The 27,888-nt window shown below is 39.4% G+C and overlaps 1 protein-coding gene across 3 annotated transcripts in view; it reads left to right on the top strand.

The window, feature by feature from the left end:
* LOC134357711 (brain acid soluble protein 1-like) overlaps positions 1–24,509 on the top strand; it is a 58,495-nt gene extending 33,986 nt beyond the window's left edge. For 2 of the 3 annotated variants that reach the window (XM_063069331.1, XM_063069329.1), the window contains exon 2: positions 22,989–24,509. In XM_063069331.1, coding sequence (XP_062925401.1) covers positions 22,999–23,742 — 744 coding nt within the window. In that variant the 5' untranslated portion in view covers positions 22,989–22,998 and the 3' untranslated portion in view covers positions 23,743–24,509. Of the gene's footprint in view, positions 1–16,297; positions 16,456–22,988 lie in introns of those variants that run through there. The other variant, XM_063069330.1, reaches the window with a different exon arrangement.
* The last annotated feature ends 3,379 nt before the right edge of the window (positions 24,510–27,888 follow it).

Genomic DNA, 27,888 nt, shown 5'->3' with positions numbered 1-27,888 from the left:
CTGTTTGGGGCCTGGGGGATGTGGTGTGGAACCTATGTAATAACACACCTTTATCAAGTTCAAATTGATTGTCATCTGACTGTACATTAATACAGTACAACCAAATGAAACAATGTTCTTCTGGAACAATGTGCATCCCGGAATACATATATTACACACAGCACACAAACAAAATATTACCACAAATAAGTGAATAAAATATAATTCGAAATGCATCTGAAGTGTGCAGCACAGGTAGACAACTCACTGTGCTTGTGATGAGACCTCAATGGTGGCAGAGTATTCATTAGTCCAAGAATGTTAATCCATCTATATTTAATAAGATAGGACTTGTCTCTTGCTAATTCTTTTCATTCAGCTCAAGATTTTCCTGGGTATCCATTTGTACTTGTAATCGTTTTTTGGAAACATAACAATCAGTAGTGTTAAATTGACTTATAATTATTATACATTATTTATCACTGTCTCTGTTTCTGAACAGAAACTTTATGATATTCAGATTCTCAAGGAAACGTTTGTATCTAAGGAATCGAAAGATGAGAAACTATAGCTTTTTAGTGTTTGATTTCCCTCAGAATTGCAGCATACATGGAGAAAAAGTCTTTTGCATTTCTGAGTCACTCACATTCAGAATCAGAATCAGGTTAATATCACTGGCTTATGTTGTGAAATTTGTTACTTTGCAATACATAATAATAAAGCTATGAATTATAAAAAGTCATGTATATTAAAATTAAATTGAATAAGTAATGCAAAGTGAGAACAAGAAAAGAAATAGTGAGGTGGTGTACATGGTTTCATTGTCCATTCAGAAAGCTGCTGGTGGAGGGGAAGAAGGAGTTCCTAAAATGGTGAGTGTGTGCCTTTAGGCTCCTGTACTTCCTCCGTGATGGTCTTCTTAGAAGTCCATCTGGAACGAGGATGACATCAGTGACGCTTCTGATGACAGCGAAGCCCGATCTGGGAAGCACAGATGTGCCCACAGGTCGTGCACGTTATAGCCATTGAAGGGTCGGGTCATCCCTCCTCGCAGTCCTGGGGTTTTTGATCGAGGTCCTTCAGCTGCTGCTCTTCGAATGTGCTGGTGCTTTTCTAGAGTGCCAGGTGTTGTGGTCTTTGGCCAAGGTATCCCAACCAGTCACAGGGATATTGCATGCCTTCAAGGACACTTTCATGCAGTCTTTATAGCATAGAGCTGCTTGGGGCCTCCCTGCTTTCTGGAGCCTTGTGCCAACTTGGAAAAGAATACCATTTTTAGAAGGCAGTTGTCTTCCATCCAGACCACATGTCCAACCCATGGAAGTTGAGGCTTCATGATCAATGTCTCTGTGCCGGAGCTTTTGGCCCTTCATAGCACTTCTGTGGTGGGGACTTGGTCTTGCCACTAGATACCAATGATCTTGTGTTGGCACCGCAGGTGGAACTGGTCAGACATCTGGATGTGCCCATGGTTTTGGGTCCATATTTCACAGCCGTACAGCAGAGAGGTCAGGACGACTGGTCTGTGGACTGCCATCTTGGTCTTCAGCCGGATGCCATGTTCTCCCCACAAACATGTCCATAGCCTGCCAAAGGATACCCCAATGTTTGCAAGTCTGTTTGAGACCTCTTGATCTAGACTGCGGGAAGAGGTGAGGCAGCTTCCCAGGTAGGTGAAGGTGTCAGCATTGTTGAGCTATGTGCTTTCAATCTCAATTCGTGGCTCCGGAGAATCCCGCCGAATCCTTGATGGTAGCAGTGAGGAGAGGCATATCCTGGGTAATGGGGGTCCTTAATGATGGATGCTGCATTTTTGAGACATCACCTTTTGAAGATGCCCTCAATACTAGGGAGGCTAGTTCCCTTGATGGAGCTGGCTGAGTTTACAACTTCCTGCAGCTTTTTCCGACCCTGTGAAGTGGCCCCTCCATACCAGATGGTGATGCAACCAGTTAGAATGCTCTCCACAGAACATCTGTGGTAATTTGTGAGAGTCTTTGGTGACATACAAGTCCGCTCAAAATCCTAATGAAACATAGCTGCTGTTGTGCCTTACTTTTAATATATTGGGCCCAAGATAGGTCTTCAGAGATGTTGACACACAGGAATTTGAAACTGGGCTCGTTTTCCACTGCTGATCCCTCGATGAGGACTGGTATGTGTTCTCACAACTTCTCCTTCCTGAAAGCCACAGTCAGTTTCTTGGTCTTGCTGAAGACGAGTGCATGGCTATTACACTCAACCAGCTGATCTATCTCACTCCTGTGCACCTCCTTATCACTATCTAAAATTCTACCAACAATAGTCGTGTCTTCGGAATGGTTATAGTTGCCATTTGAGCTGTGCCTAGCCACACAGTCATGGGTGTAGTGCTTCCTTAATTTTAGTAACCTTTTGAAAAATAATTCACATAATGTAGGTGTCATTGGTGGTAAAGGAATGGATGTTTACAATTGTGGAGATGGTATACATCAAATAGACTGCTTGTCCTGGATAGGCAGTTGAGAACCTTCTACTACACTTGTTTGTTGTACGTTTTGATTGTTGAAAGGATTTGTTTCATTCTCTTATACTTCAGTCTGACCTCTTCAGGTTTATTCGTAGACTTTCAACACTTGTCCTCCCACAAAATACTGAATCTGATTTGTACTTTGCTTCCAAGCAAAACAAAAACCTCCTTAAGTGCACTTTTATCTGGATGATTGTTGTCTGTAGAATCAGAATACTTGTGGAGCAATGAACAATGTTTGTGATGGCAAACAATGTATATGGTGTAAGTACTTGGCTCTGAAACAACTCCCAGGTTGTTCACTGAGCAATCTCCTTATTTTAATAATGCAAATCATTACTTTAACCTAAATTATGATGACACTTCCAATATTAAAAAATATATAACCAGACATATCTTTATTTTTGTTTTAATCTTGGAATGTCCTTTTAGAAAATAATTCACAAAGTGAGATCATATGACCTTCAAACATAATGTATCTTCCATTAATCATCATTCCAATATTTTCTCTGTAACATATATCTTCAGTTCTCTGGAGAAATTTACAGCCGTGTTTTAGGATGATGCCATTGAATATTAAGCTTTTATATGTATATCAGATTGAATTTGGATGCTGGTGCAAAATTTAGCCTGATTCTTCATATTGAGTTTCACATTAAAATCTTTTAATGAAAGGAAATCCACTTCAGTCTAGTTTCCAGGTCAATCTGGTGTGACAGTGCTTCAGAAAGGGCAGTCCAAGGCAAGATCGTGTGTAGAAAGTCTTCCTATCTCAGTGTTCGGCCTTTAGCAAAAACTTTTCCACTAAGATTAATGTTGCCATGTTATCAATTGAGGACCTAATTGATCAGTTAAATCATCAAGTCAATGTCCATATTTAAGGAAGAGTTCTGAATTCTTTTTGTGTTGTCTTGTTGCCTGTCATTTAGAAAAAAAACTGTTTGTAAGATAAGAACATGAGATCATTTCGTAGTTTTTTTTAATTTTTAGCTGTTCCTTCTCTTTCAAACTGGCTTCCTGTAGCTAGATGGAGTATAAAAATCACCCAGACTTTTCAGCAATTTCCTAAACTATTCAGCAATCAAAGCAAAGATGAGTCCATTTTAGAGCTAAGTAAATAATTGTGAAAACACTATTTTAACCATTGTTTACTGATAACATAAAAGAAGTTTGATTGTCTATCAAAGAAATAGTAATTGGATTCAGTTATGTATACTGTTCTGCACTTTGCATTATGATTCATTATTTATAATATAATTGTTAATAATTATTTGCAATAAATGTCACAAAATGAGCAATAATAAATTCTAATAATCCAAATTAGATGCCACAGTTTATTGTATATATGCTCTTACTCAGATTTTAAAAAATTTCTTCCGCCATCCTCAGTTGAATACGTCAGGTCCTCAATTCGTCCTTTTCTGGTCTTGTGCTCTGTCCACTGAATTGAAGCAATGACACAGGATACCTTCCTGTCATAGGATGCTTTCCACATAATCGTTTTTGCAATCTGGAAGACTCCACTTGATTGCATCATGTTATTGGATAGAATTTCACATCAAGTCCCTGTGTTGTAGTAGATGTATATTAATATGGATATTAAAATATCTTTTTAACTCTTGCTGTGCAAAATTTAATTTCCTCATTTCTTAGCTGTTTTTTTCTGAACTGAACCGCTGAATTCTTCATAAAGCTCATGTTCCTTTTGTGTTTTATTTGTGTCCACTGTTGTATGTGGTAAGCATGCACTCTGGCAAGTCTGAGTTCTGAATACCGTGTACAAAAATTCAATTCTGGTGCAGGTCATTGGAATTGTATTTCAACTGTAGAGTTAAGCACACATTTGTTACTGCATCACTATTTCAGTGTCAAGGTAAATTTCTTATCGTGGTATGCATATGTCACTGTATATTGCCTTGAGATTCATTTTCTTGCAGGCATTCACAGTAGAACAAGTAAGTACTATAGAGTTAATGAAAAACTAAACACAAATAAAAGCTGACAATCAACCAACCAATGTGTAAAAGACAAAGTTCAAAATATATATATTAGCAAAGTAAATGTATGAAGCCATATACAACCGTGAAATTTGTTTTCTTGTAGGAATACTCAGTAAATCCAAGAACTATTATAGAATGAAAGACTGCCCCCAACAGGACAGATAAACAACCAATATGTAATACAAAATAAATAATAATAAATAATAAACAATAAATATTGAAAACATGAGAAGAAAAGGCCCTGAAAGTGAGTACATAGTTTGTGGGAACAGTTCAGTAATGCGGCAAGTGAGGGTGAATGAAATTATCCCCACTGGTTCAAGAGCCTGATAGTTCAGGGCTTGTAACTGTTCCTGAACCTGGTAGGGAACAGTCCTGAGGCTCCGATTCCTTCTTCCTAATGCTGGTAGCAAGAAGAGAGCATGACAAACTGTGCAAATTAAAAATACCTAAGTAAATAAATAATACTGAGAACATGAGTTGTAGAATCCTTGAAAGAAGCTCCATAGGTTGTGGAATCAGCTCAGAGTTGAGAACAGTGAAGTTATCCACGCTGGTTACAGATGGAAGAAAATGAGTTTGAATTCCACTCTTCCAAGAGCTTTCCTTCAAAGCGACCTTCTCCTTTGCCCTCTTTCAGCTCTAGTGTCCCCCGCCTCTCTCTGTTTTGTTGATGATGTTGGTGCGGTAATGCTCATTGATGATCTAAACTTACATCTTTCATTTAAACTGTAATACGATTCCTGTAAAGTGAGAGAGTGGTGTCAAGGATTTATAGAGCAGCTAGCCTAACATCTATCTTGGGAAATTATTAGTGTTGCTATAAGTCAAGAGTGCCTGAACACATTGATCAGAGAGAAGCAGAGAGGATTTGTGAAGGGTAATGAATCTAATAGAATCTTTTGTAAGGTGACTAAAGTAAGAGACAAGAGAATATACTTGCTTGTTATAAATCTTGTGTACAGAAAGCATTTAATCATATAATTTACCAGAATAATATTTAGACTCCAGGGGTTAAATTCCAAGGAGAGCTTACACAAACTTGAATTGTATGCTGGCTGATGGCTTATATGAGGTGGCATAACTTTAAGGTGGATGTCAGGTATTTTTTTTACACAGACAGAGGTGGGTGTGTGGAATGTGCTGCCAGGGTAGTGGTAGAAGCAGATATATTAGGGACATTTGAGAGACATTTAGATAGGCACATGGATGAGAGGAAAAAGAAGGGCTATGTTGGAGGGAAGCAATAGATTGATCTTAGAGTAGGATAAAAGGTTGGCGTGATGTTGTGGGCCAAAGAGCCTTTACTGTACTGTAATGTTCTACGTTCAATCCCCTGTGTAATGTACACTTCTGTTCAAAAGTCCTAGGGACATGTAAAAAAAATCTGTAAAGTGAAAATGCCTTCAAAAATAATGAAGTGAAAAGTTTTAAATATGAAAAACATTACTGTGAAGAACAGTAAACAGTAAAAAACTAAACCAAATCAATATTTGTTGTTACCACCCTTTGCCTTTAAAACTGTTTGCTGAGAAAATCTGCTGTCCCAACCATGTTGGAGAACTTTCCACAGTTCTTCAACAGACTTTGGCTATCTCGCTTCCAAGTAATCCCAGACAGCTTTGATGATGTTGAGATCAGGGCTGCACAGAGGCCATACCATCTGAAGCTATCTAAAAAATCTAGAGAGCCTAAGATGTTTGTACAGTACTGTAGACAATTAAAGGATAATTTGATTAATGTTTTCAGAATACCTTGAGGAACTGATAGGATAAATATGAACAACTTAGAACCAGGGTCATCGTTCAAAAATTTGAGCACAGTCTTCCAGAAATGATACCAGGAAACTATTCTCTCAGCATCACTGGGTCAGTTGATAATTTTAAATCTGAGTTTATTGTTTTTCTTCCTTAGTTAGCAGAATATTTAAACATACTTGGTGGAAAGATGACTATATGAAGAATAGTCACGGAGAAGCCATAACCTCATGAATGGTAAAGTGTGTTTGAGGGGTTCAGTGACCTCCTTCCATTGCCATGTTTCTGTACAAATACTCCTTCAGTGAATTATGCTGTCTAACCCCTGCAGGGCATTTAGCAGCAATTTTCTGTGTCATTTTCTTTAAAACATTAGAGTTCTAATTTGATTAGTATATAAAACTTAGAACGGTATAGCACAGGAACAGACCCAGGAACAGATAATTAAGTTCATAATCAAATCCTCCTGTTACAGCACATACCTTCTAAATCAGGCAGCATCCTGATAAACCTCTTCGGTATCCTCTCTAAAGCCTCAAAATCTATCCAATAATGGGGTGACCAGAACTGTATGCAGTATTCCAGATGGGGCATAACTAAAGCTTTAAAATGCTGCAACAGAACTTCTTGATATTTGAACTTAATGCCTCGACTAATAAAAGCAAGCATTCTGACTCCTCAGATCTTATAAAATACCTGAAGTTGTATTCAGAGAAATAAAATATGCAAGCATACATAAAGGATGTTATAAAACTTTCCGATAAATCCAATAAAATTTCATCACAGTTCTATCTATCTGAGAAATTAAAATATTTTAACTGGCTATTATCCCTATTGTTATGAGATATAATGTCACTTAAGAATTTGCCACCATAAAGGCTAGAAAATATTTTTGGTACACACCAGCATTTGAAAACTAGTTTCTCATTATAAACCATGGCAAACCAAGGTACCTAGTTGTGAAATTACGCCCATCCGATTGAGCTCACAGAATTCAGGAAAAAATCATAATTCACTGTAGCTAGTGTATGGGAATATTAACTTTGTTGGATTTTTTTTTCATTTTTGTGACTTTAGGAAGGTTGGATGCAGCTGTTAGTTTTACTGAAATCTCTGAGATAACTTGGGACTTTTCCAGGTTATCCACAAAACAGCAGGTCCTGTTAGGGATCTTGCATAAGGCAGAAACATAAGGGTTGTGGATTAACCTTTCCCTACATCAGCAACTCCCCCACCCACATGCTCACCCCTACTGGGATCAAGTCGCAGTTCTTCTCCCTGACCCACATGTCCTCAGGTATGCTTTACTTCTGGGAACTAAAATTACTCTAGAAGAAGTATCATGTCCAAAAATAGTTTAGAATGAGCAGACTGAAACTCTTTTTGTGAACAAGCCAAAAATAAAAATACAGGGAGAAAAGCCAAGACTTCTTTTCTTGATTACGTATATTAGGCGTGAGGAACAAATCCAGAACAAGTTGAAAGCTTCTTTGAACAAAGTTTTTAGGTTTTGTTTTCCAAATGCAATTTTAAATCACTTGGTCCATTTATGACCTTTGCTGATTTAGCTGTGTCTCAGTGTAATAGAATCTAATTCCTGTAGCACTGAGTAGGTGCTTGTCTCACTTCAGGGACTTTAGTTTGTGGTGCACTGTTGCTTTGGATAAGAGATTCAATTGATACTCGCTTATACTTTCTTAGATGGATTTAAAAGATTCCATGGTACTATTCACTGCAGAGCTCTAAAACATACCTTTACTAATATTCATTCCTTTGCCAGCACATGAACATGGATTATATAGTAAATTTCTTACAGCTGTTTGTTGAACCTTTTCAGATGAAAGTAACTGCTGCATCTCTTCATTAAAACAATTATAATTACAACAATTATAACAAAACACCGTGAATGGTACTTTAATAGCTGTAAGTCCTTTGGAGAATATTGAGGTTGTGAAAGATGATATATAGTAAGTCTTTTTTAGAAGTAGCCAGATGAAATTTTGTTCACTACCCAAAGTGTATGGTCTATTTGTCTGTAAAGTGCTGTCCATTATCTTTCACGGTTTTACCCACCAGCTGGCTAACTAGGTATGTGGCAATCTTGCTCACTGCCTGTGTTATATGACTACTTGGTAGTAGTTGTAAGGTTGTCCACTTTTTATTGTAGTCAAATAAAGGTGTTCATTGATTATCTGCATATAAAAATGGAAGATTGGGGTAATTACATTTTTAGTGAGTTAAATTAGATAAATCTCAGAGCTCCCAGACTTGACTACCTTTGTAAACCAAGCAAACTTTGAGCAGATTATTACTCACACTAAAATCCTTAGATTTGTTTTTCAAGTCAGTTCCAGGGCATATGATATATTCCTAGCAATTTAATATTGAAAGAACTGTAGATATCTCAAAAGATGGCTTGTGCTTTACTTGTAGCTCCACACTATTTGCAAGTATCATCTTTCTGTTGATGAGGAAGGAATTTTCACCAGGGCAAACATTATTATTGTGCCACCTGGGTGGAGTCTGCCCTTCATTCCCCTGATTGACCTGGTTCCTTCCCAAAATATGTTGGTTGGTAGTTTAATTGGCTGTTATAAGTTATCCAAAGGCAGCTGGCCAATGGAGTTAATGAGCTTGAAAAGTAAAAAAAAACAAGTAAGGTTGGTGAACTTAGTAGGGGGACGGGATTAATAAGAATGTTCTGTGAGCTAGCATACATTAATGAGTGGAATGGCTGCCTCATTTGTCATAATAAAATATGAAACTCCAGACATTTCACCAAAATTCAAAATGTATTTTCTTATGATTTATTAAAGTTGCTTCATTCAATCTAACCTCAATAACACATTTCTTGCCAGACTCGCCATAGAGGAAGGGCAGTGAAGACCACCAGACTAGCTCCTGGGATGGAAGGTTTTTCTGTATGAGGAACCATTTAGTATGGGATGATCTCTTTGGAAGTTCTGACAGGGCTTTCAACAAGGTAGATTTAGGGAAGATGTGTCCCTTGGTTAAGGAGTCAAGAACCAGTGGTCAGTCTCCGAGTAAGGGGTAAAATTCTTAGGACTGAAGTAAAGAGAAATTTAATCATACAGGAGACAGCTAAGTTTTGAAATTCTCTAACAAACAGTGCCATGGATGCTCATTTATTGAGTTCTTTCTGAGCTGATTGGATCGATTTCTGGAAATTAAGGGGAACATAGATAAGGAAATAATGCAGGGAAGTAGCATTTAAGTAGAAAATCAGTTTATCTGTTATTTCAGTCCTAATTTCTGAAGAAAAATGGGCCAGGTTCATATCAACCCATGCTTTCTTATAGAGTTCACGTTTTTAAAAAAAATTGATTCGCCTGTACTTTGGATTACTTTTGCAGTTGGCCATGATAACCCAGTGATCATGCCCAAAGCTAGTTAAGGAGTCTCAGAGCTCCATTTTTTTTGATGGTAATCATAATGCTGAAAGCAAGATGTGTATTGTTAATTGATGTCATGTAAAATTTGAGAATACCTTTCATTTTGTGAACCTTAGGAAGGAAAGATGTAGCTTGTACGCAGATTTGGTGGATCTGGAATTGACAGGAAAAATGGCAAGGCGAAATCTATTGGCTATTTGTGGTGGTGATGAAAGCCTGGCTGAGTCTGGCCATAGCATCAACCTCTTACTCAATATCAGTAAGATCAAAGAGCTGATTATTGTCTTTGGGAGAAGGAAATCAGAGGTTCATGAGCCAGTCTTCATTGGGATCAGAGGTGGAGTGGATAAGAAACTTTAAATTCATCGGTGTTGCCTTTTTAGAGGACTGGTCCTATGCCCAGCACATAAGTGCGATTATGGATCTACTTCCTTAAGAGTTTGTGAAGATTCGGCTTAACATCTAAAAATTTGACAAACTTCTATAGTTGTGTGGTGGAAAGTATATTGACTGGATGCATCACAGCCTCGCATGGAAACACCAATGCCCTTGAATGAAAAATCCTGTAAAAAGTAATGGATATGGCCAGTCCACTATGGGTAAAACTCTCCCCATGTTTGAATACATCAAAAAAGATTGTTGTCACAGGAAAGCAACATTCATCATCAGGGGCCCCCACCATCTAGGGCATGCTCTTTTCGCCCTGTTGCCGTCAGGAAGAACAGAAGCTTCAGGACTCACACCACCAGGTTCAGGAGCAGTTATTACCCCTCAATCATCGGGCTCTTGAACCAGATGGGATACCTACACGCAACTTCACTTGTCACATCTCTGAACTGTTCCCAAACCCTTGGACTCACTTTCAAGGACTTTTCGTCTCATGTTCTTGATACTTATTGCTTATTTATTTATTATTATTATTATTTTTCTTTATTTTGCATTTGCACAGCTTGCCTTTTGCACACTTGTTGTTCACCTCGGTGCGGTCATTCATTGTTCTATTATGGCTATTTGGTTTATTAAGTATGCCCGCCAGAAAATGAATCTCAGGATTGTGTATGGTGACGTATGTGTACTTTGATCATAAATTTACTTTGAATTTTTAGCTTTGTGACTTTTAGCTGGAAGTGCTGGTTAGCTTTAATGCTCTTCTGCACTGCTGTGGCTTATAATTAGTTGTAAATATTGGGAATATCTGTACATGCTGGGTTTTTTGTTCTTTGGCCCAGCAATAGTGGTCACTCAGAATTGCTGGCAGACGATGAAGCTTTTAAATCTGAAGTGCAAAGGGAGGCTGATTCATCACCATCACATTCAAAATAGTTGGAAAGAAATACTTAGCTACTCTAAAAGAAGTGACCCCAGTCTTGCTGCAGCTTTCTCTTCAGGCTTCAAACCACTCACTCATATTTCATGCAGAGCCACAAGAACAAAGAAAGCGAAGTAAACATCAAATCCTGTAACAACTGTTGTTGCACCTCTGAGTAAAAACATGATCTTGTAATTGGTCTTTGCTTGAAAGGAACAATGAATTGTCAGGTCATTCAAATAAGGCAATTTGTTTTTCTCCATCTCATGCCTGTATGAGCTCGGGTAATAGGCTGAAGTACAAATCAAGGAAAGACTAGGAAGAGGACTACTAGTCAAAATTTTCATTAGCTGATTGAGGATGTGCACACCATGTAGTGTCTGTGGGCTGAATAAATAAGCTAACAGGAAATATCACATTGTTGCAACACCCTTGCACCATAATCCAACATAATATCACTGGTCATATGGCACCACAGTACCGTAGCAGTTAGCGAGATGCTATTACCGCTTGGGGCATTCTGGAGTTCAGAGTTCAACTCTGGCGCCGTTCTGTAAGGGGTTTCTGTACTTCGTTCCTGTGGAATGCATGGGTTTTCCTCGGGTTCTCTGGTTCCCTCCCACAGTCCAAAGGCGCACCGGGAAGATTAATTGGTCATTGGAAGATTAGGCAGTGTGGTTCGAAGTGCCGGAAGGGCCTACTTCACACTGTATTAATTAATAACTAACTAACACAATCTTCGTGTTAAGTGTCATTTCATTGTAACTCTCCAGATATAACAGATGCATCTGCTCAGGTTCTGTTCACATCTTGCTTTCAAGGATGTTGTTTATGTTGATTTTTCTATTCTTCTGTTCCAGCTCTGGAATCTGTGGGTATTTTTTGAGTTCCAGTTTTGCTTGGATTTTCTATTTTATGCTAAGAGCAGGCAACATAATAGTACCTTAGCCCATAGCCAGCCAACCCTGATCCCTGCACACCTATTCTTTAAGTCTGCACTTACTCTAAATCGATTCCCTCACGAGCACTTCCTTCCATGGTTTCCTGAAAATCAAATCATTATATGGTGAGGCCAGAACAAATATTCCCTATGCAGTTAATGGAAAAAGGACATTTGATAGCCAGCTTGGTAATGCTGCTGATTTGCTTGCCTGTCACTGACATTCAAATGCATTAAAAATAAAATTAAAACATTATAAAGATGACTAAAAGTGGAAAAAAATTACAAATAAAGAATTAAAACTTTTAAAAATTCATTTTAATTATTTAAGTAAATTCAATTAAATATTCATCTCAATTGTCTAATGGATACCCCATGTGAAAGTGGTGAAGTACAATGTTTTCAAACTCAGTGTTAGAATGACTGTGTTTAGAGAGGACAGTTATGGGTGACTGTTTCAACAGCAGAGGCAGGCATGGTTGATGACATAGACATGAATGTCACACACAGCTGGAGGAATGCAGTCAGGCAGCATCTATGGAGGTGAATAAACAATCAACGTTTTGGGCCAAGACCCTTTGTCAGGACCTCTTTCTAGAGATGCTGCCTGGCCTGCTGCGTTCACCGGCAACTGTTATGTGTGTTGCTTGAAATTCCAGCCTCTGCAGATTTCCTCGTGTTCTCGCACTGTTGACTGTTTATTCCCCTTCATAGGCGCTGCTGAGCTTGTTGAGATCCTTAGCATTTTGGATGTGTTGCTTAAGTTTTCCAGCATCTGCAGAATCTCTTGTGTTTGTAGAGATGAAAGCTGGCTTTGGTGATGGGGTTTAGGGTCAAGTGGAATGCCAAGATTGTCAATGGCAAAGGTTGTCCTCAAGCGTTCTCCAGGGAGAGGAATGGACTGAGTGGTTGGGGCATATCAGTCTAGGGATCTGTGGAGCAGCAGACTGCAATTATCTTGTGGTTTCTCGTAAGTGCAGGTAATTATAGAGTCTTCACCAGATAATTGATTATACTTAAATACAAGTACATATAATTGATAACAAAATGGTTTGATTTTTGTTTCCACATGTATGCATGCAAGAACTGGATATATATTTAGTTAGATTACAGAGTTGTGTCTGTGGCAAATTATTTGAGGTTCTACAGTAGCAAAAACCTGAGCTGCTCCTTTGAACCAATGATTAATCTAAGTTTTCAGTCTTAACTGGATGGGGTGCTTTTGAAGTATATAAAGGTCAGTCTGGTTACATTTTTGGCTTTCATTGTGGAGACTTCATTTTAGAGCTCCAGTGACTTTGATTATACCCAGACCCCAACCCAAATATTTCTCCCTGGCTGCTTAGCACAGTACACTCGCAGAATATGAACTGCTGGGAAAACTCGGCATATTGAGCTGCGTTTGTGGAGGCAATGGGCTGCCTTAATATACCGCCTTAATGGCAGAATTGTTTCAGTGCAATTGATGACACCTTAAAGACTTAAACTATAAAAATAATGATGATGCATGCAAAACAGTGTGCGTATAGTAAGCTATGTACTATATCCAGTACAACTAATTGTCCTTCATCTCTTCGAACAGGATGAGAAAGATGGAGTGTCTGTGCAAGTCTCATGTATTTGCAGGTATGAGGATAGCATCATCACCTAGCAAATGAGGTAGTCGTAGGACCAAAGATTGATCTGTTAATAATGAAGGATAAAAATCTGACTGGGACACTGAAAGTCCTTGTGGGCCTCCTTCAAATTATCCCTTGAAGTATTTAGAATTGGACCACTAGAAAGGACTGAATTAATGCCCTGCATTAGGAATGGAGTCATTCATCTTCAGTCACTTGTACTAATGGACACCATGTGTTGAACTCCATTTCTAAAATTCATTCCTGTTGAATTCAGTGGAAATGAAACCACCAGTATATTCTTACTGTGAAGCAATAGGGGACAAATTGTTACTTCATCAATTTATCCAACACCAATGTCCTCATTCACTGATGTAGTGCAATGCCATTTTAAATTGTACGTTGCAGATTAAGCACGGAAACTTGTGATTCAGCTGTTGCCCAATGAGTTGCAATTTCATTGGACAGCGTAGGTTTCCATAATATGAATGTACATGGGGGTTAGTTGCAAAACTATTTCTGAAAAATTGCGCAAGTTATTTTGAACATAATTCTGACTGAAAGCTTTTTTTTTGCAGTAGGAATTGTGCAATAACATCAATACAAAATGTAAGCTTTCTCAGAAAAGGTGGGCTCATTGTTAGTGTCCCATTTGAATTTACAGGACAATCATTTTAGCTCAGCTTTTACTTCGTTGATAAAACTTGCTTCTGGTTCTTGTCATTTGATTGATTTGAATCCTTTGCTCTGCTTCCTGTTGTAGATGGGTTTTACAGAACTGACAGGAAGTGTTCAGTTATGCTTTGCTGCTGGCAAGTAACTACATTTGCAGAATGCTTGCACTTATGCGGTTTAGAGTTCAGCGTGAGATACTGGCAAAGGCAAACTAGCTTTCAGAAAATATTCTCAGCATCTGGAATGCAATCAATTGCTGTAGTAAAACATACATGAAAATTGTTATTAATGGTGATGTGCTGGGACTGTGGCAAAAGGTCATTGCTGGAAAGTTTGACAGTCCTATTCTGAAGAAGACTCATCGAATTATTTAATTGCAATGTTACAGCACAGATATATTTACTGCACTCTTGCCTCGAGGTTATGGAATGGAGGCCCACAGATAATTTGAACTCAAATTAATAGCTCATACTCTTTTTGGAGTAATTAAGGCACAGTGTTATGGGAGAAGAAATTAATTGCCCACAGTACATTAAAATCCCAGCTAGTTCAAATGAACAGGCACCTGTGGCACAATGGAAATGGGGCCAGTGATTTGAATTTCCTCCATACCTTCCTCATGGTGGAACAAATTATGAAGCAGCTGACTTCATTTTCTTCGTTTGAGATGTTGCTGATGCTGAAAGTCTCTGGAAAGAAAGTTATCCTTGAATTTCTAGCAGTATACATCCAATATAGTGCTGGTTATCATTATTCACCACATAAGAAATTATCTTCTTAGGCAGCCATTTGTCATCAAGGATGACTTGCTTGGATTTCAAACTAATAGTTTTAGAGATGGCTAATGAAGTCACTGCGGGTACCACAGACTCTTCCACAGTTGTAGCAAGAGGGGTTGAAGGAGTACGTAGGTGGATAATGTGTGAGGCAGTGCACTTTTACTGTGTGCTCTTGATGTATGGTTTCAAAGATTTCAGTGTCACTCTGAAAGCTCCTTCTCTATTTTGAGTGGCGATGGGCTAGAATCTCCCAGCAGGGAGCTTCTTCAAGGAACATTTGAGTACATTCTTGAACCTTCCGTCTGTCTAGCAATCGCCTCACACAACTGAGGTTTGAAAAGCGAAGTGTCTGTTTTGGATATCTGGCAACTTACAGTGGATGATACAGCCAGAACGACGTAGCCAGCTGAGAGTAAGTGGGGTTTCTGTGTTCCAGATGCTGGCCCAGGAAATGTCAATGACATTGATTTGATTTGGAGGATTTTGTAGGAATGGCAATGGTGGTGACTTTCCATTGACATATCTACTGCAGGTAGCCAGGAATCAATCATATAAGAAGGTAGGAATCGTTGCTGACCAATAAACTATGAGCTTTGAGTCAATTCTGAGACCTTTATCTTACAATACTTCAATCAGCAGAAGGTGGTGCTTTGAAGATGGTGATGAATTCAGAAAACTGGTTCCATGGAAGACATGAATAGATAGATAGGTTCATTTACTGCATTTTTCTGAAGAATTCTTTAAGCCTGCTACTGCCTTTCGGTACTCCTTCCATGTTTGGATCTTCAGTATTTATTCTGACAGAAGTGCACTTCCGCCTATACCTCCAGATCTCCTGGATCGGGGATGTTCTCAACTCAGGGATGGTTTCATGTGGGACTCTGTCATTAGGAGGGACTCATCAGTTCCACACTGTCAGTTGAAAAGCAAATGCAAAGTCAGTTCTGTTAAAAGAGGAAAGCAGCCTTGTTACGGTAAAAACACCTTTTCCTTTTACACTTTAAGCCTCAAGTAAGCCTAATCAGCCCAGAAAAAAAGTGTCAATGCTTTCACTTCATTTCAATGTAAAGTGGCGGCAGATTGAAACTTCTGGACTGCACAGTGGGTGCAAATCTTTCTGCAGCTCTGAATGGTCCGTACACTTAACCAATTAGATACTGACGCCATCTTCTGTAATGTGGGCAGGCGGCACGTATGTAAACACTGTGTTTTGGATAAGAAAAAAAAATCTATAGCTATGGCAGGATGTGGGTGCTGATACAATTCCTTTTTGCTGTTGGTCACGTGAACAAAACCAGTGTAACGCAGCAGCCATTGCACTGGGCTGGTGTTGGTGGAGTTGAGAGTAGAAACAGTACAGTTCTTTGGTCATCGCTGTGGGTGTGGTAGAGTCCCCATCTATAGACTGCTTTAAGTTTTTGTGTTTACCAAACATCAATGCATTTGTGGTAAGATTCAGTGTTTCAACTCCTAAGGTATGTTTTGGCTTTCTAATGAGTCTGTTGCTGTTTACTGCTTAATAACATCATACAATATATTGGAGTGCAAAATGTGTTGAGATGAAGATAAGCAATCAAAGGGATAAAACAGTTTCCTCTTTTTTTTTAAATGAAGCAAATTTAATATTTCATTGAAATTTTAACCATTTATAAGTTTCTTTAGATGTTTTTTTAATTTAAAAATATTTTAGTAGTTATTTTGTTTTTAATAGTCTTAAATGACCTTGTTAATGAACATGTTAAATGAGGAAGACAGCCTTGATGTGTGAAATCCAAGAGAAAAGCTGCAGATTGCTGGAAATCCAAGCAATGCACGCAAATGCTGGAGGAACTCAGCAGGCCGGGCAACATCAATGCTGAAGTGTCTCAGCCCGAAATGTTGACCGTACTGTTTTCCATGGATGCTGCCTGGCCTGCTGAGTTCCTCCAGCATTTTGTGCATGTTGCTTGATGTGTGAAACCTATTTTTCTCTTTAAACTTCACGGAGGCTTAATTGAGCACGGCAACAGTTGCTAGTACCTTTCACTGCATTTCAGTGCATAGGAGCGACCGTTTGAATCTTTCAGAATGTGCAGTGTGTGCAAATCAAAGATATTCAGCAGTATTTGTAAATGCTGTCAGCACTAGCTTTCATCAAATTCATGGGTGTGGCATTTTCAGCTATCAAAATTGTTCGGGGTGTCTTGGGGTGGGGCTTTATTGCGTGTCATGGGACTGCTTGCAGTTAGTTGGCCCGTGCCCCTGAAGCCCTAGGACCTGTGAGATAGGCCATTGGTATTTGGACTAGGTAGCTACTGACTTGTGAGTGGTGATTATATGGAGATGAATAATTCCAAAGTGATCTGGCCCATCCTGTCAAACTCCTGAAGTAGTAATACCACTCTGCACTGCCAGTGGACACTTTGGAGCAGTTCAGGAAGGTGGCTATCTACCATCTTCTGGAGGGTCATTAGTTGGACAATATATACTCACTGCTTTTGCAGTGCTTACATTGGCATGGGATAATAAAATATTCAGATGTACAAAATGTATCCTCTTGATGAGTACCGTTATTAGTCAAACACTGAAACCATCACACAGAAACTTGCAATGTTACAAACACAAAAGGTCAATAGATGGGTGGTTTGCTCCATTTCCAAAACAAACTGCCTCCTTTAAAGTTTATCAAAGCAAGTTTTGAAAGTGGAGGATTCAAGAAATCATTATTCCAAAGCCCACCTGACAGATTGAACTCAGAATAAAATTCTGTCCCACTCTAATCATATAGAATCTTGATTTTTCACTTTTAAATTCGAGGCACGATGTTGACTTTTGTCTTCTCGAGTGACTCGGACAGAAATTTTCAAATTCTGTGCTCTTTAGTGCTGAACTAAATGCACCAACTGTTTGTTCCACTCCTTTTCTCCATCCTTGGAGAAGGGTCAGCAGCTTTCTGAATATATTATTTCTAAATCCTCATAGTGTATTTTTAAGCAGGACTTCTTATGATTTTTTACTTCTCTACTTGGCTGCATGGTATTGTCTTTTTAAAGGTAAGAGAGCGAATTTTGTTCCCCTATACAGTTGTATTTACTCTACACTGTATTCACTGAACTAAAAAATTCCTCTTCACATGACCAGATTTATTCTCCAAATTGTATTAAGTCATGCTGCAGCTAAGATGGTGGTTTCAGTAAGGATGGGTAGAAATGCCAAGGTTCCAGGCCCTAAGCACTCTTCTATGAATCTAGTTGGTTGTGTGAATAGATTGATTTTCCAAATCTAATATTTCAGTGATATGTGGCTAATCACTGGCCTCACTAACACACAACAAATGATTGGGTAGGCGAAGCAGTGTAAAGAGACAAGTTCCACTCGAGCATCCTTTCAGCAAAGACACAATTTAGGTGAGACACTGAAGGAAAACAATTAGAAAAGTGAGAATAAATAAAATGGACCTGATGTACAGGAGAAGATGGGAAGGCAAATTAACTTAACCAAACCCCCTGACAAGGCCAGGCACTTGGAGTATTTTTGCAGGCAATCATTGAGGGTTTCCTTCCATTTCCTGGTTGAGAGCCAAGTAGACCCTCTTATTGGGTCTGGGAGGAAGTAGGAAATAGGAAATGAAGTCTTCCCTTCTTGGGAAGGAGACGAGGCAGATGTGATTAGGAGTTAGTGGGTGGGGACAGTAAAGCTGCATTTGATTGGGAGAGGAGAGACATTGTTATCAAGAATCTGGAATGAGACTTTGCTTTGTGAAAATTTCAAGAGTACAGGATGGGAGTAGAGATAACTTGCACCAATTATCTAGAGTTCTGAAGAGATCTCTGTGGAATATTGTGCCAAAGTCTGATTTCTGTACCTAAAGAAGGATATACTTCCAATAGAGCTTGTGCAATGAAGATTCACTAGATTGATTCTTGGGGTTTAGACTATGTTGTGCAAGGTGAGATTAAGTACCCGGCGTTATGATGTCTTGAATTTGGAATAATGAAAGGTGATTTCAAAGTTCAAAATTCTAAGTAAATTTATTTTCAAAGTACACATATGTCACCATATACAGCCCTAAGATTCATTTTCATGTGGGCATTATCAATAAACCTATAGAATAATAACTATAACAGAATCAGTGAAAGACTGTCCAACTTTGGCCAGAGTGCAGAAGACAGCAAACTGTGCAAATGCAAAAAGAAGAAATAATAAGAAATAAATATTGAGAACATGAGATGAAGAGTCCTTGAAAGTGCGTCCATTGGTTGTGGGCAAATGAGTTGGATGATGCTATCCCCTTTGGTTGAAGAGCCTGATGGTTGAGGGGTAGTAACTGTTCCTGAACTTGGTGGTGTGGGTCTTGAGGCTCCTGTACCTTCTTCCTGATGGTAGCAGTGAAAAGAGAGCATTTCCTGGGTGGTGATGATGGATGCTGCCTTCCTGCAATGGTTTTTCAAGTTGATATGCTCAATATTGTATGCTTGATGTTCCCAAGGCTGAGATATCTTGGAATCAGGGTCATGATTCAAGATAGGAGGTTGGCTATTCAGGGCGGAGCTGAAAAGTAATTTCTTTATCCAGGGACAGTAGATCTTGTAATTCTCTACCTAAGTAGGTTTTTAAGGTATGAAGTTGAGTGTATTCGAGGCACAGAGTGATCATCTGTTGATATAGGTAAATCAATGGGATAAGGGGTTAGTGAAAGAAGATGGCTTTCAGCAAAAATTTCAGTAACGAATGTTGAATTAGTCTTAAGTGAGAGAGACCTGGAATCAGGACCTGGAAAGAGATGAGTATTTGTGGGCTATGGAGTGATCACTGGGATTTACTTGGGGGGGGGGGGGGTTGGTGAAGATCGGTGATGATCTGTTGAAGCAAATCTGCAGCTGATGGACTGAGTCTGCTGGTTGAGGCAGGTTGCAGTCAAAGGCCTGCCGGACTCGTCTACTGACCTTGGCGCTCAAGGAGCATAGCAAAAGCTACTCTTGGCTTTGGGAGCACCTGCTGCTGTTTCGCTTCTGGGAAATCCATGTAGGGAGCAGCGAATGTTGAATTGGTCTTTCATTTACATTTGTGGGAGTCAGATTTACTATGTTCATGCCAGATCTGCCTCTCCATTCTGGGATACTCGTCCACCTGACATCCAAAGTTTTAAAAAGAGAAAGGGGTTCAAGCATGGCAAGTCACTTACCTCCTTACTCTGTTTTATCTCTTCTGCCCTACTTGGAGAAGTTAATATGAGCTGATTATGTGAGTAGACAGTAACAGAGAAGCTTATTTAACTATAGTTATTTATTTGTTATGAATCACATTCATGGGGCTGATAATAAATAATGGCAAGAATTTAAGGCTCTCAGCATGTAACGTTGACTGATTATTCTTCTCCATAAATGTTGCTTGACCTCCTTAGTTCCTCCATCATTTTATGTGTGTTGCACTGGATCTTCAGTATCTGCAAAATAACTTGTGTTAAAGGTTATTGAAATTGCATTTAGATGAAGTTATAGATTATTACATCACGGAAGAAGGCCCTTAGGCCTAATGTGCATGGTAAGGGGCTACTAAAGTGCATTTTTGGATGGAAGTTGAGTGCCGTAAATACCAAATTTATTTAAAGAAAGAAACATTCGTATTTGGTTGTTGCTGCCAAAGAATGTTGCTTCTAGTTGCAGCCCCCTTTGCAGATTGTTTTGCACTGAAGTTAGAAAGGTTAAATCCACCATTTTAATTCAGTAAAATAACAGAATTCTTCTGGCCTCATGAGACAGCAAGTAAGGTGTTGGATCAACATCTTTGAACATGTGGTACTCATTCAATAGAGCAGTGAAGTGTTAGGCCAGAATTTTGTGCAGAAGGCTCAGGAGCAGGACTTAAACTACGGACTTATAGATTCAGAGGCCAAAGACAAGTGTGAGAGTCTTAACTGATCGCATCTTGATGCACGTTTCAAATTTCAGGATAGTGGTATGAAATGAGTTATGTTCAACATAAATATTTGACTAAACTTTGAGAGCAGGAAGTGAATTTTGTAGAAAAAAACTGCACATAGCTGTTTTCTCACATGTTTTAGCTGGCCTTCAGTGTTATTCCAATATGTGCTTAAACCTAATCTGATTAAAGCTATATTTTCTAGCATATCTTCAACCAATTAATGAAACAGGAACTGCGAGAGACTAAAGAAAAAAATATTACTTATGTGCCGCAGGATAAAAATATTAGTGTTTCCTGGAAAATTGAGACAATCCAAATTTAGCTTATTATTATATATCACCCAAGGCCACCCTTTTGGGAGACACTGGTAGTCTCAGATAAAGTCGCAACGAAGCAATTTAAATATGAAAAAGACAATTTATTCATCAAAATAGTTCCCATTTTTAATCAGTCTCTATTAGATGTTAGCAATCTCAATTACAGGGGGCTAAATAAGGCATTTTCAGCCTGATTTTCAAAAAAAAAACACAAAATTAGAGTGTTTTGCTGAATATAGTAATTCAGAGTAGAGGGGTTACCAAGGGAAGCACAATTTTATGGATGAAAGCTGTCAGTTTGTGTGTGTGTCTTGCTGATGTATCAGGAGGGATTGAGTGCTGTGACATTTTAAGCAACATATCCAAGGCCTTTGTATTGGGTAGATTTGAAACAGTCCAAATTTTTGCTAACTTGAGGGGTTTCCTGAATAATCCCCTCATTGATGGAACTTCTTAGAGTTCTGTGTACATTAATTCATAGAACATAGAAAACCTGCAGCACAATTCAGGCCCTTTGGCCCACAAAGTTGCGACGAACGTGTCCCTACCTTAGAAATTACTAGGCTAACCCATAGTCCTCTATTTTTCTAAGCTCCATGTACCTATCCAAAAGTCCCTTAAAAGACCCCATCGTATCCGCCTCCACCACTGTTGCCGGCAGCCCATTCCAGGCAATTGTCGGAGATGACTCAGAATCTGGGGGAAGAAAGACTTATGAATTTTCTTGGACCCAGGAACGGGGGCGGGGTACATCTGTCCTCACAAGCAACCAAGTTTCCACTAGCTGGATCTAAGAGAAGGGATTAAGAAAACTCGTAGCCCTTGGTGACACCTGTGTGGTTAGTAAAGCGACCACCATTGATACATCCACACAAGGAGGATTTAGGATAGCCTTGTTCCAATGGACTTAAATCAGAGATAAACCGGGAGCATGATAGAAAAGATGCTGACTTTTTTTCAAAGTTCAAAATAAGTTTATTATCAAAGTACATAAATGTCACCTTATACAACCTTGTGATTCACCTTCTTGCAGGCATACTTAGTAAATCCAAGAAACAATAGAATCGATGAAAGACTCCACCAGATAACGCAGGCAAACAATCAAAGTGCAAAAGACTAAACTGTGCAAATACAAAAGATAGATAGATAGATAAATAAATAAAATGTATATGTTGAGAACATAAGATGAAGAGTCCTTGAAAGTGAGGGCAGTTCAGTGGTGGGGTGAGTGAAGTTATCCTGTCTGAAGCAAGAGTCTTGCTGAAGGGTTTCAGCCCGAAACGTCGACTGTACTTTTCTCCATAGATGTTGCCTGGCCTGAAGAGTTCCTCCAGCATTTTGTGTGTGTTGCTTGGGTTTCCAGCATCTGCAGATTTTCTCTTGTTCGTGATTTAAGAGTCTTATGATTGAGGGGTAATAACTTCCTGAACTTGGTGGTGTGAGTCCTGAGGCTCCTATACCTTCTCTCTAACAACTTTCTAAGTTTTTAGGTAAAGCTTTTTGATAACAAAACATCTAAATTCTGGTAGCTTTCTGTAATATATACAGTGCCAACACAGTTGAGATAAATGAATAAGGTGGAGAAATAGGGGGATATTTGGAGAAGGAATACAGTTTTTAATTCCAATATTTTGTATTTTTTTCTGTCTTTAATATAGGTAAGAGATGCTGTCAGCTGACCTTCCACTGTATAGTCAAAATCACTTTAAAATGTAATTAATATTGATTATAAAAATTATAATTGTCTATAGAAGCTGGCCTCACTCTTTCATTATTATTTTTTTCAGAGCCTTTAAAATGGGAAACACTCTGATCAAGAAGAAGAAGAACTACAAACTATCCAGTGACAAAGAGGCAGATAAAGTGGCTGAAGGCACAACAGCAGAGGATGGAGAGGCCAAAAAGGAAAGCCAGGAAGAAGCCAAATCCACAGAAGGGGCCACAGAAGGAAATGCCTCACAGAATCAGGATGGCCAGGCTAACCAGGCTGATAAGGCCACAACGGAGGCCAAGGAAGGAGATAAAGAAGCCGTGAACAAGGAGGAAAGTCAGAAGCCTGAAGCCGACAATTCGCAAGCACCCACTGACGCGAAAGCAGAGCCCCAGTCTACGGAGCCTGCTGTAGAGAAGCCTTCAGAGCCACCCCAGGCTGCCCCTGCTACTAGCCCTGCAGCAACTGAGCCATCGGCGGCGCCTGAGTCCAGTAGTGAAGCGGCTCCCACTAAGGCCTCTGAAACCCAAGCACCTGCTCCCGAAAGCCAAACGGAAGACAAGTGCACCAGCAAGGACGAAGCAGAAGACAAACAGACTGAGGCCTCACCTGCCCCCGCCACCCAAGAGCAAAGCAAAACTGCCGAGCCCCAGAATTTGGACTCTGCCACAAGCAACAGTGATGCCCCTTCCAGTGAGGCACCAGCAGCAGAAGCTCCCAGCTCTACCCCAGCTGGGCCTGCAGCCTCAGACAGTGCTACCCCAGCAGACACCACAGCTTCAGAGGATTCTTCAGCCGTTACTGATCAAACTGTGGCTGTGCAAGAATAATGGATGGGCCCCATTCGAAAACCACTCACAACCTGCATTAATTTCAAATGTACTAACAAACTTGACCCAACTGTTTTTTCCAGAAAATACCCAAGAGGATATATCATCAGCCCCCTCCCCCGCCATCTCCCCCCCCCCCCATCCCTCTATGATGAGAAATACCATCAGGAAATTTCAAACCACACTGCGAAAAAGAATCCTGGACTTAAACATAGATGTCAGAAAGTTAAGTGGATTGAAAATAAATCATTTGAACAGCTGTCAAGGATGTACCTCGCAAATATGTTACGGATCCAAACCAACACAAAGGATAAAGGTTGTGACTATGCGGAGTGAGCGTTAATGGGGTTGTGCCATTGCATTCTGATATTTAGATAACATCTTGTTTGCTTTCCAGCCTGATTTTACGCAATGAGGTACTGCATCCATCAGATAAAAGTCACCGTACTCCCCTCTCCATGATCCGCCCGATGCAGAAGTATTTCAGACTAACATACACTTCCCATTGTACGTAGCCTATCTAGATTTCTCTTGATCAGTTAATGCATGTCCGTTGTTGGGTGCACCTGTAGTTCTGTTTAACAGTAAGTGGCAAACAAGTCTGCGTTCATTGCGATTCCGGCTTCTTCTCCATTCAGTGTCACTGATGCCTCCATCACCTCAGCACATATTGTTGATGATGAGAAATGTAAAATGGATGCATTGAAATTATACGTGATTGTATTAATGGTGCAACAGTAATAAAAATTATGAAAAAAAAGCTAACGGTTTGAATTTATCTTTATTCAAACTCACATCACTTCCACAGTGATGCATTTGGCTGTTTTGATGGAACAGTGTCAGTATTTCAGAGACACTGAGAACTAATAGTAAGATTTCTATGCATCTTTGCTTCAAGTTTATGAAATAATTATTTGTAAGCTTGCTGAGAAATATAGCGCAATTACACATGATTTTTCTTTCACTTTTATCATTTTCATTGCCACTCAACAAAATGAAAAAAAATTGGCCCATAATTTAGTACATTGTAGCTCTAAAACTTGTGGTTAAAAGAGTTAGTTTTTCTCCTGCCCCTTCCCAGTATGGGTTGAGAGGTTTATCTTTGAACCCATCCATTTGAAATAAGTAAAATGAAATTGATTTTCAAGTTCAGATAGCTTTTTACTTATTCATATATTGAGATACAGCATGGAGTAGGCCCTTCTGGCCCTTTGAGTTGTGCCCCCCCTTGCAGATTTAACCCTGGCCTAATAATGGGACAATTTGTAATGACCAACTAACCTACCAACTGGAGAAAACTCGAGCACCCAGAGGAAACCCATGCAGCCACAGGGAAACTCACATCACTTTTCTTACAGGCAGTGTCAAGAATTGAACCCGGGTCACTGGTGCTGTAAAGCACTGTGCTGACCACTATGCTACCGTGCCTTTTCTTGGCTTCTTATAGCTTGGAAGGGACACACTGGATGGGAAAAGAGAAGAGCTTAAGTGAAGGACTAAACTATCGTCACTTGACCCTGATCTGCCATTTAATGGCCGATCTTCTACCTGAGTGCACTTTCCTCTGCAGATCCCCTATACTGTGTCCTGATTCCTTTAATATCCAAAATTTCTGACTTTAATATACTCATCAACTAGTTCTCAACAACAACCTGGGGTAGAGAATTGTACAGATTCTCTACATTGTATTTCTTCTCATTTCGGTCCTAAAATATTGTTAAAACATTGAAGGTAGCATTTCTACACTGAAACATATGGGACCTCAAATGGTTGCCACATCAGAAAGATCAGCCAAATATTCTCCAGCCCCATAGTTCCTCCTTTCTGGCCTAGAGGAAGTTGAAAATTCTTTCTAGAAGGTTAAAGATGTTGTCAGTATCTTCCCTTCAGTTGTTGTACTCATTTTTCTGTATGCGTATTACTGCACACCTACCCCACCCCACCTCCCAAGAATGATCCAGAAGTTGTCATGACAAAAGTCCTGTGTGACCAGTGTCAATTGAGAAAGCCTTGTGCATACAGCAGAGCAGATCAAGATAACAGAGGACTGGTGGTGTGTTCCATAATGGGTAAAACAGTGGAGGCAGGAGCACATGGGTATGAGACAGAGGAAAGCTGGCTCTCATATCACAGAAAACATGTACTTTATTAGCGGCTTTTACTTTATTTCTTAGTCTTCCATTGCAAAACATATTGCCGCTTCCAAGTGCCCAGCATGTACAAGAGCATTGATCTTCTGCTGGGGACTTTGACCATAAGATCATATGACAAAGGAGCAGAATTAAGCCCATCGAGTCTGCTCTACCATTCCATCATGGCTGATTTATTATCCCTCTCAACTCCATTCTCCTGCCTCTTCTCTGTAACCTTTAAAGCCCTGACTAATCAAGAACCTATAAGCATCCTCTTTAAGTATACACAATGACCTAGCCTCCATGGCTGTGGCAACAAATTTTATAGATACACCACCTTGTAGCTAATGACTTTGCTAAGACAATATGTTCTTAGATAAAATCGCAAACAACAGGAATTCTGCAGATGCTGGAAATTCAAGCAACATACATCAAAGTTGCTGGTGAACGCAGCAGGCCAAGCAGCATCTATAGGAAGAGGCGCAGTCGACGTTTCAGGCCGAGGCCTCCTGACGAAGGGTCTCGGCCTGAAACGTCGACTGCGCCTCTTCCTATAGATGCTGCTTGGCCTGCTGCGTTCACCAGCAACTTTGATGTATGTTGCATGTTCTTAGATAACTTTTTTTTAAATATATGAACTAAGAAGCTCTTTTAAAATGCATTTTTAAAGCTTCCAGTAAGATACAGGAACAAGGAGTTTTTTTTTCATTTTGAGATATTCTAACCAACTGCAGTCTCATGAACCACAATGTTCAGTCCAGAAACATTGCTACAACCCTCAAGATTCACACCCTGTTGGTCAGTAAGACACATTTCCTGATTCTTGAAAGAAATGTCACTCTGAACCGTCATTTAACTACATACCTTATTTAACATTTTGCCCCTAGTTTTACTGTATAAAATAAATGAAGAACACCTTTGCATTTATGGAAAGTGGAAGATAACATTGTCGTTGTCTCACCGTGGTTATGAAGCAACGCAAATGAGGATTGCTACAAATCTCACTTGGTTCCCATATCTGATGGATTTTGTAGACTTTCACCATTGGATGCAATTACTAACTAAGAGCTTGGGAATAAAGATCGAGCAGTCAAAGTAAGTGAAACACAATGGACCATGTAAGGTAAGGGTGCTTCGCAGTTCTGAGCATAAACAATAACTTGTGTGCAATTTAAACAGTAGATAAGCGATCTGGTACCTCCTGTTATGACACTTCCCCTTTCAGTAATACGCTTTCTTAGCTTGGACCTGTTTTCACCTGTTGCCACTGTTACATGAAAACTGCCGTAAATGGCATTGAGACTGGGATCTGCACATAGGCATCAAACTTCTATTGTTTAATCTCCAGAATTTAACATAAAATTCTGGCTGTGAATCCCTCTTTGTTGATTAATTGGTACTTACTTGGAATCACAAGCACCAAAGAGAACTAATTACCAATACCAAACATAATATAATCTCTCATTGCTCCTGATCTATAAATAAGCTCACTCTCTGCTCGGTGGTTTCGCAATCAAACTCTTCTCATATTACTAACTTCATAAACTCCAGTACATCTCATTTGTATGTGGATCATATTCATGTTGTTATTTCATCAAAACTTGCTTATCATCCCCATGACATGCATCCGTGCCTTTTCTTGGCTTCTTATAGCTTGGAAGGGACACACTGGATGCATCAATCATGAGGAAAGCAATTACAGGTTTCATACTTGGATTCTCTCCACCCACTGTTTCAATCCTTTCACTCTTTGGTCTCAGGGCAAAGAACGAATATAGCTTTCAAACAACAGTTTATGTATGCAAAATTCCCTTTTACCTTTTGATCTTTGCCCAGGAAGTGTTAAGTAGAAAGATATTTCTGGTAAAGAAAATAACCCTGTCAGCTACTGAGAAGAAATCAAGATTGCAATAATGAAAATAATAACCTTGTATTATTGTATCTATGGTACAGAGTAACTTTCTCAGCTTTTTCCCGTGCTGTCCCTGGCCTTGCTGGTCTTTTTCCACACAAT

The sequence above is a fragment of the Mobula hypostoma genome, chromosome 17 (assembly GCF_963921235.1).
Source record: "Mobula hypostoma chromosome 17, sMobHyp1.1, whole genome shotgun sequence".
NCBI classification, from domain to species: domain Eukaryota; kingdom Metazoa; phylum Chordata; class Chondrichthyes; order Myliobatiformes; family Myliobatidae; genus Mobula; species Mobula hypostoma.
This window is presented reverse-complemented; position numbering and strand designations above follow the sequence as displayed.